Below are 12,216 nucleotides of genomic sequence, written 5' to 3'. Positions count from 1 at the left end.
TGCCTGCATATCTCACGATGCCATCTGCTCTAACAAGTGATCTAGTAACCTTTAACTCTTAACTCCTATCTCCTTCAACCTTGCAAACAATGAGCTTTTTATTCATCCCAGTCCAGCCTTCGTATTGGCCCAGGCCGACGCAAGGGAAGAGGTGGATCAGTGGTAAACCAGTCGCACGCTGATAACTGCTGTCGAACGCACCGTCGTCATGAGATAGGAAAGACGCCGTGTGGCATCAGCGGTGCCTACTTCTGCTTTGTGTGCATGTGTTATCTTATTTTAACAGCGGTGCCAACAGCACAACCCGTTCCAATGTTCATACAGATTACATAGTACACATTATGTCCTTCTGATAAAGTTTAAAATGCAGATAATTTCAGATGGAGGAATCAACAACCTCCTAGTTATTCAAAACAATTATTACTAAAGCAAGCAAGAGGAGTCCGCAGCGAAACAAAATCTACTGACTGGATGCGAAAGAAAAAAGTCAAAAGACAAAATAAACAAATATAGGTTTTGATTTTATTTACATAACCGTCTATACTTTTCTGTCCTGAAGTGGCAGTTATTATCATATACTAGATTCATACAGATACAGAGGCCATGCACGACTCAATCATTATGGTTTAAGAGATTGTGTGATGAAACAGATACACACATAGTATACAATACATGGATTTGTTTTTGCTCTGATCAACATACAGCATTACCATTGCATTATAATAGTATATCAATATGCGAACGATGAATTATATCAAAGCGTAACTTGTTGCCAAAACAAGATCGTTCATGCAATAAAAAGCATGGGTGTTGTGAAGTAGCGACGTGTTCATTCTGTACACACATGTCTCAACTCAAGCCTGTTCTAATAGATGATGAGAGAGGTATTGGCGGTTTTAAAAACAGGAACAGACCTGACTGTTTTTTTCTTTCCCCCATAAGGCTGTGTGGTATGCACTGTGTGCACACTGTCACAAATAAAACATTCTCCTGCTTTTTCTCAAGTCAAGTGGATAAGCAGAATAAAAAAGGACAGCGCACATTCAGTATGGAGCATGTAAAGGAGAAGGACGCGCTTCCAGCGGTCCGCTCCAAGTGAAAACAAATCCTTCACGCGAGGTTGAGGTGAGCGTTTCTTCACGGCAACCTGAACCTGCCACATTATTTCTGTGCTGAACCAGAAATAGCAATCGGTTGCTGTTACTCATTGCCGTTTGAGACAATGAGAACAAACATTTAAGGTAATGGCTACATGCACGGGAAATACGAAACAGCAGAAAGAGAGAAAAAGAAAAGAAACATTATGCAACATCATCATAAACTTAAACATAAAATTTGCAGTTACACTTTTACACCCGTAGATCATCATATGCACTGTAAAATGATGCAGCGTGTCAGCTAAATACATATGCGATGTGATGTAGAATCTTCCACCATTGTGAAGATCCTCTTTACACACTATTCTGAAGAAGAAGAAAAAAAAAAACATGGCTGCCTCAATGTTTTGACAAAAGCATAACTGAGTGGAGTGGAGATGGTTTAAGTGGTTTTACGATTGTGATTAAGTTTTCTCGTAACAATCTTCAATCAACATGTTTCTATTTGATCATCCGTTCCCACCGTGGTCCTCGAAGACCTCGTTCACTGAAGTTTTTTTTTTTTTTTTTTTTTTGGGAGGGGGGGGGGGGGGTCGTCGGGTTGGTCATTCATGAGGAGCTGAGTCCAGAATCGGACTCGCCGCTGCCAGCGCGGTTCTTGGAGGCCACGCAGGGAGCCATGGAGCAGGGGATGGAGTAGCAGGAGCAGGAGCTCTTGAGGGTCTCGTCGGTGATGACCTCCTGCAGGGTGTGCTGCTCCTCTACCTGGAAGAAGTTTTGCTGCTCTCCAAACTCCTCGCAGATACTAAAAGGAGAAAGTGAGGAGACACACACTTCTGTTAGATCAGTGGATGTCGTTTGTGGACACTACTGTCAGTCATTAAAAAAGACTAAACTCTTTCTGCTACAGTTAATTACGATGGGCTCAGAATCAATGATTTAAGGAACATTTTGTAAAACAATATGGATATAATGGTATGATTTTACAACAATCACACAATCTCCTGAAAGTAGCTTAATGATAATAGACTGAGTAGTCCAGTGCAACCAAATATACTGTCAGTACTAAGTTGGGGAGAAAACTACAAGTCAGACTTATGGACTTTTTTTAATTTTGTACATTTTATCTGATAAAAGTGAAAGAAAAATGGTTGAATATCTGTCGGGCAAGATGCAAAACTCCAGTCCAGTTCTGCTAAACTAAATAGCAAAGAGGCAGGATTACCATACATACATTAGTCATTCTTTCATGCACCCGAATGGAAACAGCACAATCTGCTCCATTCATGTTGGCTAGGGGAAGGGGGGGGGGGGGGTGATTGCACTGGTTGCCAGCAAGTTCACGCTCCCGGGTCAAATCGCATATATGGCCGACATCCTCACCGGCGAGCTAACGCAGATCATTCCATCCCCCGCATGGACAATGTGGCGCATTGTTCCCTGTAAGCTAAAACCTCTTTACCGCGGCGGCACAATGCATTTAGCACAGCCGTGCATGTCAGCGGTTAAAGCTGGGCCCCTCGTTCTCCACGACGAGCTCCCCGAACCCAACGCTTCACAGAGAGGAGGTCCTGTTTCTGTTCAAGCCAAGGCCAAATATTCAACGGTTGAACTTTTGTTCTCAGATTGAGAGTACCATCTGTCTGGGAGGTTGACGTCTCCGAAGTACACGTTATCAACCCCGTCTCTGAAAATAAACACCTTCAAGGTGGAAGCTCATTGCCAGCTTTCAGAGCCCGCCGATCCAAGATCAAGCAAGATGTCTGTCAAGCAAGATATTCTGATAACTTGTGTCATGAGTCGGACCGCTAAAGGCTTCATCAACCTGACACAAAGTGTCCAGTGCAATCACCCCTATTTTGTAAAGAAACTAAACTGCAGTACGAGCAGATCGTCTACAAACTTAACAGCAGAAACATGTGCTTGTGGCCAAAGCTGCTGAGAGGTGAACAGCTGTACATATGAGGCTTGCATCATGAGACCATGCCTTCCAATCTCTTCCATGACATTTACAAGCTGCACAGAGTGAGCGTGCATCGCTAGGAGACTTGCATACGTCAGCTTTAGCCAATTAGACTGCAAGCAGCAGTAAATGCAAAGGCATACATATACATATGTGTATATTTATGGTCCATACAGAAGCCCAATATGTCAAGTAACACTACCTCATGCATGAAACAAGCCATTCACTTTCGGTGCCTCTCTTGAATATCACTGATATCATGCCAAGCGTCAGACGAGGAGGCCTTTCATAAGTGAAACGAAAAGCAGCCGGTAACAAAAAGGGGGAGTGACACTAGCCTAAAAAAATAAAAATAAAATAAAATACAAAACATGGCAGTTGACCAATCAAACCACCATGTTTAGTACAATCCATAAAGCAAACAATCATTGCCAATGAAAAGTCAAGTATTGTACTCTCAAAAACATCAGCCAAGAGTGAGCGAATCAACGAAACACAGCCAGGAACCAGAGAGACATTACGGGAATCTGAAGAACTCGAGTCAAAATATGGCACCAAGCATTCACAAATTCTGTAAGAGAGGAGGCACAGTTATAAGAACAACCTGGAGGTCGTACATGAAGGTTACACATGGAGTCTGCAGGGCCTGCTGGGTTGTAAACTAGGGTTCAAAAGCCTGTGGCCTGCTGTCTGCAGGGGTCTGTAAACAACGTCTGGGCTTCAAAAAAAATATAGAGCAAATGTCCCTGAATGGTGAAACACAGAAGTGAAAACGGCTGCACAAACAGGCCCTGCTGACCGCGGCGCTTTTCTCAGACCGTGAGGAAACTCCTTCACCCCCGCCAGCAGACGCAGCGTTATGTAACAGCACCGGCACGTCGTCGTCGCGTTCATAAAACAAAGCGGTCGATGAACGATCAAACCGCTTCCAGCAACAGCTGTGGCAGACGCCATGTGACCAACGCGTCTGCCAAGGCCTCGGTGACGTAACCTTGAACCCGCGGAACTCTGCCGATAGGAGAGGCCCGTTGTGTAACGAGGAGCGGTGTTGTGAATGCGCTAATCAAATGTACTAAACTGAAAGGCCCGCTTAATCGCCGTGGCTTCAGGCTGACACGGAAGACACAACAAGCACAGCGCGTACCGTGCGGTTTGGCTAACGAGCAGAGGTCGACGCTTGAAACAAAAGGCGAACAGAAATGGGAAGGAAGGGAACCGAATGAACACCAAAAGTAATTTGCACATTCGCAGCTTTGCGCTTCACGTGAACAGAAACGGTTGCGTTTGAGTTCGTCAGGAGCTGCGAGTGTTGTGTTGTTTTTAACCGACCTATCGTAGATGAGCCCGTCGATGCCCTGCTCTCTCAGCTTCCGCCTGTTGTCGTGCTCGTTGTTGTCGTCTCCCCAGCTGAACACCACCAGGCCTTTAGACTGGGCGTCCCCGATGTAGGACAGGTTCTTCAGCAGCTCCTCGGTGTGTCCGCTGATCCCCTAAAAAAAAAAAAAAAGGATACAGGAGAGGAAGTCCGGTGAGAAAAGAAATAATATAACACATAGCAAGTAAGCTAACTCATCTCCATATGTGGAGGCGAACAAAAAAAAAAAAGGGCGTGGTCAGATTATAAACTGTCTGGACTGGAGTTTAGCACTGACTAAAAGCACTTAGGATATTTTAAAGACCGCTGACACAGCGCTATGCCAGCGGACTGGTTCGTTGAGCGGTGGACTAGTTTTTCAAGTCCTTTGCCCAAGGGCATGGCAGCAATGCTCGTTAAGAGAAGGTGCAACACATTCTGATACAATAGCTGTGCAAAGTTTAAATCGTGTTTCGGTAACTAAATCCTGTCGTTCCATTGTATTGCATTGCTATATGTGGCATTTAAAAACAGAAAAAACACACACAAAGTCTGGAATATTCAGTCGATGCATTATGACGAATATTTGACTTTCTGCAACAACGGCTCACCAGAATATTCTCGCTCTGGGCGAAACTTATGGCGATCTGAGTGGTCTGGCAGCGGATGTCCATCAGGTCCGTGTATTTCTCTGAAATGCCCTGAGTCAGGAAGAGGATGGGGTACTTGTTCTGCTTCCGACGCACCCTGAAGGGGAACACATGGACAGATGTCAGCAGCTGTTGGAGAGTCTGTGTTTAGAACTATATCCTGTAAACGCAGCATCTTAATCATAAGCAAATCTCAAAAGTCTGTGTGCTTTTAACAACTCATCCAGAATAATTGTGCCACTAAATGGGATTTGTCTGAAGACTTTTCTATGGGTCTTTGTCTGAAACCTTGCAATCCATTTATGGAAGCCAAAAAGTGCCCGCGTCTCTGGATAGTAGGAAGCGTCTGCAGCCTAATCGAATCCAGGCAGGCTTTCTCCCCCGCTGTTAGCGGCGCTTACATGGTGCAGATATCCGGGTCGAAGCAGGAGAAGACGATGCGTCTGTTTCCTCCTTTTTGCAGCACGCAGGACAGGATGATGTCGAGGAAGGTGTTCATGTTGAAGTAGGATGACAGGTTTCCGTCCCACGACCCGTCCTGTCAACAAGACGCAGTCGATCACACCAAAGTTCACCAAATCAACGAGCGTGAAGACAAGAAAAGCCAGATGGATTAATCGAGCAATAAATCCTGTCTCGCGCACGCATGCCTGGCACGGGTGTGTGTGTGTGTGTGTGTGTGTGTGTGACCACAACGGCTTAAAGCGTCCCGGTCACCACGCAGCACAGTGTGTGGCGTGAGTGTACCCACCTTCAACTGGCAGATCCATTTGAGCTCAATGTTGAAGCCCACGTGCTCGGGAATAGCTTGGAAGATCTGGAAAAGAGGGATGAAGGTTCATCTTACTGTGACTTCGATATGACGACAAGACAGGAAGGTGATAATTAGGCTACAATGGCAATGAGTAGCCAAAGAGCAGTTGCTTAACAGGTAATTCATGATAATTTGGCAGAGTACCATCAAAACGGGGTGGGGAAGGGAGTTCCTAAATTAATTTATAGATATGCCAAAGAACAGCTCGTACTGATTACATACACAGTTTAATAATCATGATCCTTATAAAGTCACTCACCTGTGAGAGTGAAGGGAATGGCTGATGCTCATCGATTTCCTCCTCATCATCCAGCAGATCTGAACCGGCAAAACAGATGACGGTTAATGCACATCACACACACACACACACACACACACACACACACACACACACACCATCTGCTGACCAACGTACACATTCAGCTCCACGCCAGTCTTTGGATCTGCAGTTTGTATGAGAGGACTGTACGCGACACAGAAATGAAAGCGCGCTGCTTTGCAGGCCACAAACAAAGGGTGCATTACCTTTGGCATCGTGTTCTTTTATCGCTGTGGCATGGACCAGCTGTAAAACAACACAAAGATTACATTATCTCCTCTGTAATCATTGGTTTCAGTTCCATGTTTTAATAACAGAGTGTTCGCTATGTTTTTGGTATCTTATCATGATACATTTTGCATTCTTTCCATTTGTGATTTGGGGGAACTACACCAAACCAGTCAGAAGGCACTGATCCCGAAAAAGCTTCATTGGCCGATGGAAGACACAGTTACTAATTGTTCAATGTCCGTTTTATTAATTGGGAAGATGCCAATGTCCTACGTGTTGAGGAAGCAGGAAGCGAAGGACATTTGAACTTCTCACAGCAGGAAGTAACTCATTGTTCAACCTGGGTTGTATTTGCATACTTTTCATATCATTCCAGGTGTTTTTACCTTCAGAAGCTGCAGCTGATCAAATGTCAAGTCTTTGACTGGCACCTCAATAAGCTCCAGAGACGTCTTGTCGTTTTTCTGTGAAGGAGAGATAAAAAAAAAAAAAGAACGACATTACTTCATTTGAGTGGAGGCATACATTCGCTTCACATCTTTCTAAACCTCTGTTTAGAGTTAATGAACGACAGAAATGCCAACAGGAGAAGTATACGGCGCGTCATAAATCATCTTCCTTCATTTTTTTACCTTCTTGGTGGATATGCAGCACGTCAGATCGTGGTAAACGATGGGAACGGCGTCCTTGGAGAGGTGGACGTCAAACTCCACGTAGGCCGCACCCTACAGGCACACGGTTCAACACATGGTTAAGGACGAGGCCATGTTAAAATGTTAAGCAGGGGAATATTCACTCACGCTTTAATCATCTGCAGCACTCACATGATTGGCGGCGCTTTTGAACGACGCCACTGTGTTCTCCCGCACTCTTTGGTGCCTGAAAAACGCAAAATGTAAAATCTATTTGTTGGTTGGGGAACAGATATTGACACACACTGTCGCCCTAGTAACCATTTCTTTGTGGTCTACGTTCAAACACGAGCCGCTCGATCGTCTCCGCCGCGGTGACTCACTTGGCTGCGTGTGTGCTGCCCGCTCCTCTGTGGCCCACATTCAGAGTGCTTCTTTTCTTCCAGTACTTGGTGAAGGAGGAGCTCATTTCACACTGCAAACCCTGGATGGGCCGGATCACCAGGTAGTCCACTAAAACAACAACAACAACAACAACAAGGTAAGCCAACGGGTTTTAATCACACACATAGTTTGTGGGACAGACAGGTCCAAACAGGCTAGACGGTTCCTCCCTTTGCTTTGGCTTACTCGGATCCTCGTCTGCCAGCGTGAAATATTGTTTGTGCAAAAATCTCACCTCTCACTTTCCCGATGGTCTGTCTCGAGTTTCGACCCATTATGGGAAGAGTGGCCACTCCGTAGTCCTTCCCGCTCTCCGAGAAAGAGGAGGAGAGGAGGCAAGCCGTGCCCACGTAACCCGGGTGACCGTCGCCCTGGGCTACGTGCTCACTCATATCCTCCTGCGAACGAACGCCTCAAGTCAGCACAACCGACAGCAGAGCGATCTAATCACCACATTTAAATCAGGAAACGTTTTTTTTTGAGGCAGTACTACCTCAAAGAACTCGAAGGTGAGCTCCAGGTTGTACGGGTCCATGCTGTGGATGCTGTACTCGGTCCACTGGGAGGGCTCCAGCGCATAGCCACACTCGGGCTGAGAGTGGCGCGACTTGTAGCCGTTGGCGCTGATCATGCTGATCTCCAGGGTGGTGGTCTCCTTGTGCAAAGATAAAAGACTGTACTCGTCTTCCTCCTCATCCTCCTCCTCCTCCTCAAATCCCTCTAATGTCAGCTTGATTCTGAAAGAATGAATCAAAAACAACAACAACAACAACAGGTTAATGAAATCCTGCTTCACTCTTAGTTTCTCTTGTGTATATTTCCTGTGCGGGGCTTTTGTTACACTTAGGTAAACAGGTAACAGTAGCACCGTGATGATCCACTGATCCGCCTCATGTCACTTTCAAGCAGAACTTTCTCCGCGCGGTGTTAAATTCGCCCTCGCTGTTGTCCCTTACCTGAAGCGAGACTTCTTGTATTTCTTCTTAGTGATAGACACCGGAGAGGTCTTAGAATAGTGCAGACGCAGGCGAATCTCTGTCTGGCACGTGAGCCACCCAGAGTCAACACAGTTCACCCCATCTATAGAAAGGAAAGGAAGGAAGCGTGTGATGACAATGCAAATCCATCAAAGAACAACAGAGCCGTTGTAAAGAATGACATCAAATAACCTGGGCTGTACCAAACACAGGAAGTGACGACAATGTGGCCTCCGGGGATTTATATTTCCCGGTAAGCAATTTAATCTCATGGAAATTTTACATTCTGTAAACCTGCATAATGTCTAAAATGGTGGCTTCGTTGTGTTTTTTTTTTTTTTAATCCAACTTACTGTGAATTCCAAATTGTCCGTCGTCAATGTTTTGGTGTGAGTCTGCAATGAAGGACAGGCGCATTAGAAGCAGTGCAGAAGAACATTTAAACAAAGAGCACTTCCTGTTTACACAAGAGGAACATCTCAGTTCGATGCCTCCGTTGCTCTGATTTCACGTTGCCTCAACTTCAAGTGTCGACTTATCAATGAAATACATTTGGATTCCGAAAAAAAGGATCTTTAACTACAACTCTGAGTCATTGAGGCTAATTTAGCAGGTTTGTGTTTATGAAACCACTCAGAAGTCAAACAAAAACACGTCTGGGGTCGAATAAAAAAATAAAAATAAAGCTCATATTTGTAACAAATTCTTATTCTAAGGGGAAACGTAAAAAAAAAAAGGCTTCACGGCATCGGGGCGCAACTCATTTAGAATGAGCTTTGTCTGTCACAATGGCTTTTAACTAGAAAGGTCAGCAATATATCGGCTTATGACATCTGCTGCATTGCAGTGTTTACTCCACAGCTATAAATTATTCCAACGAAGGTCGTCCCAATCTCCAAAGTCTACAAATAAACGACGGGCGGAGACTGAAGTGGAAACGCTGCACTCAGGTATGTTCATTTCGACATACATGTTACCCAGAAACAACATACCAGAAAAAGAGGTTCTCTGAAATATGAACCGTCTGCTCCTACATTAGTGTTGATGGGTAACAGTTACATATTGTCCCCAAGGGAAGGGAGTGGCAGGTGCTAAAGGGGGAGGGGGGAGGGGGGGGAGGTTTTGAGTATGACACTTTCCCAAACCCAAATCCCAAACGTGCAGCTTATTTCATTTACTCCATTCTCTACCTGTGGGGCTCATCGTGCGGGGTTGTTGATGGGTCTCCCACATATTGACTATCACTTGACAGGGACCACCTGCACTCTGCAATTCCAATGTTTGGTACAATGTTAGGATTTTCAAATCAGATACATCGCTATACTTTTCACTCTCATTTTCACAGCCGCTGTTGGGCTAGAGTGTCAGAAAGGATTTAGAGATGGTATAGTCACCAATCCCCATCCGGGGCTGTCGGTCAGCCTTGTTGAAATCTGAAAAGTGGATTTGTTAGTGAAGAGAAAAAAAGAAAGAAAATGGCTTCAGTTAAAAATTTGAGCTGCTCTCTTCATCTGTAATAAAGCCAAGATCAACATTTAGTCATTTGATTGTATCGTTATAGATTTGAAGGGAATATTACACTAAGCCTACAGTTAATCCCGCGTTTTAAAGCTGGATCGCCGCTGACACCAGAGTAACTTCTGTTTCTTAAATTACAAGCGGGACACTGATTCCACGAAAGGGAGCCCCTTGAGCCTTACAGCAGCTGTTGAAAGCCAGCGACAAGTTTCCCTTCACAGGAACCTTGAGCCTATGCCATTTATAAAGAGAGGCCTCTCACAAACAACGCAGCACGAAACACGGCTTCTGATCTCACGCAATGTGCGCCACACCCCTGACACAGAAAAACACGCCAGTACTAGAAGATAGTGCTCAGGGAGAGCTAGATGCTATACTTTTTGGGTCATTTTCTGTCCCTTTCTGTTAGGGGAGGGGGGGGAGGGGGGTGAGCTATCTGGGGCTGGTTATTCCACAACAATATGACCATAGGCAGGGAAAGAGATAACATCAATCTCGTGACTGGTCCTTAAGTTAAACTGTGTCGAGTCTAAAGCTTCACAACAAACTCAGTCTCGTTTTCCTCGTCCCTGCTGATGAGCTGCAACGGGAAAGGTATGAATTTACATGGGCTTTCAAATTGAACAATATGTATCTTTAGCCGCTGCTTTCAAGGGATTATTCTTTGACAGCAAATCAAATCCGATATTTTGAGGCGACGCCGTGATAAATGCAGGAGTCTCCGCTCACCTTCGACTGCAGAAAGAAGCCTTTGAGGTAGCGGTAGTTGGACACGACTCCTTTAGGCACAGAGACGGTTGTAGTCCATGTGTTTCTGTCAGGGAGGAAACACAGGCGTTCATATTTGAGAGGAAAAGAGTAGAGAACATCAAATACCGGTCATGAATTCATGTTTTAATGATTGGGACACGTGAGGTTTAACGTACCCATCAGTCCCATCAGAGTGTAAGATCACAGCGTTCTGATGGCTCCAGCTTCCCAGAGCTTCACAGCTCCCAACAACTGCAATCACCTCCCCTAGAAAATGTTCAAAATGTCCTTTTACATGATGTTACATCAGCAGAAATGTTAAAAAACAACAAAGATGACTGACATTTATAACGACCTTTACTGTTTAAACTACAATATTTAGATGTGAACATAGATACATAGATACTTTATTAATCCGGAAAGGGGACATTTGTTTCGTTACAGCAGCATTATGATACAGGTAAGCAATCAAAGCTATAAAAATGCACAATATACACAGTAAAAGTAACAGATTAAAAAAATATTAAATGTAAAAAAATGCACAATATATACAGTAAAAATAACAGACTAAAAAAATATTACATGTAAAAAATGCACAATATATACAATAAAAATTAGAGACTAAAAAATATTAAATGTAAAAAATACATAATATATACAATGAAAATATGAAATATAAAAAATGCAGAATATACACAATGAAATAGAATAATATTAAATCAACTAACTAAACAGTAGTGCAAAGAAGACGTTTGAAATGTCTTCTTAATAAAGGAAATAAATCTTTCTTCATCTGATCTGATAAAAGACATAAAAATGTCAAAACTGAATTTTCAGTATCATATAACCTCCATTTTTGTCTAAATCGTGAAACAATGATTTCAACATTAGGGGAAAGATAGAGTAATATTTTGGCAATACTTCACAAACAGATAATAATTGTATGATAAAATAGAATAAATACATAGTATAACAACACGTGTATTACATACCTGGGGATGTCTCGCCTCTGACAGCCAAAGTCACCTGAGCGGTCTCCATAGTGGACACCGGCAGGACGCAGCTGAAACACAACAGCAGAGTGTAACTAAACGGTCTTCCTTTATAGAAACCAAACGGTACCGGTCCGTTGCGGTGATAGAGTCCTACCTTCTTGACGTTGGCAGCTAGCTACGTTACGTAGCCCTTGGCAGCCTTGAAGATGGAGGCTTCACAGTGGACCAGGTTCAGCTATCCCGCAGAGAGGCATCGGTCTAACGGTACGTTTGGCGGAAGCATTAATAAGCTGGTTCACCGCTCCCGATATAAAGCTCGACGTTTAGCTAACTAACTAAATATTCCAAGCGTAAAAACAACGCCTGTCGTAGCGCAATGATTAACAACATAGATGTACGATCGAGAGTCTCTGAAGCAGGATAATCTGGCCGCCACTAAAGGAGGTTACACAATGGTCAGAATGCGGAGAAT

General features: G+C 44.1%; 1 protein-coding gene across 1 annotated transcript; it reads right to left on the bottom strand.

Annotated features, from left to right (window-relative positions):
• Positions 1-500: 500 nt before the first annotated feature.
• On the bottom strand, positions 501-12,212 carry gpcpd1 (glycerophosphocholine phosphodiesterase 1). The gene is made up of 20 exons (XM_068708998.1): positions 11,899-12,212; positions 11,742-11,812; positions 10,926-11,016; positions 10,729-10,813; positions 9,672-9,747; positions 8,835-8,876; positions 8,461-8,584; positions 7,998-8,241; positions 7,740-7,902; positions 7,444-7,573; positions 7,253-7,307; positions 7,061-7,153; positions 6,815-6,892; positions 6,404-6,443; positions 6,138-6,196; positions 5,816-5,881; positions 5,466-5,602; positions 5,026-5,161; positions 4,390-4,550; positions 501-1,902 (listed from the first exon to the last, which is right to left on the bottom strand). The coding sequence occupies exons 2-20, from the start codon at positions 11,788-11,790 to the stop codon at positions 1,707-1,709; spliced, it is 2,025 nt and encodes a 674-aa protein (XP_068565099.1). The 5' UTR covers positions 11,791-11,812; positions 11,899-12,212; the 3' UTR covers positions 501-1,706.
• Between the last annotated feature and the right edge of the window lie 4 nt (positions 12,213-12,216).

This window comes from Cebidichthys violaceus, unplaced genomic scaffold (genome assembly GCF_023349555.1).
Source record: "Cebidichthys violaceus isolate CVI_PGR_0920_01 unplaced genomic scaffold, fCebVio1.0.p SCAF_14, whole genome shotgun sequence".
Classification (NCBI taxonomy): Eukaryota; Metazoa; Chordata; class Actinopteri; order Perciformes; family Stichaeidae; genus Cebidichthys; species Cebidichthys violaceus.
This window is presented reverse-complemented; position numbering and strand designations above follow the sequence as displayed.

Excerpts from the sequence above, each read along its gene's own strand:
- gpcpd1 (XM_068708998.1), bottom strand. The coding sequence starts at position 11,790 with ATGGAGACCGCTCAGGTGACTTTGGCTGTCAGAGGCGAGACATCCCCA. Across the intron at positions 7,903-7,997 it reads TCACCTTCGAGTTCTTTGAG|GAGGATATGAGTGAGCACGT; the intron begins GTAGTACTGCCT and ends GTTCGTTCGCAG. Across the intron at positions 4,551-5,025 it reads CCCAGAGCGAGAATATTCTG|GGGATCAGCGGACACACCGA; the intron begins GTGAGCCGTTGT and ends TTTTTTTTTTAG.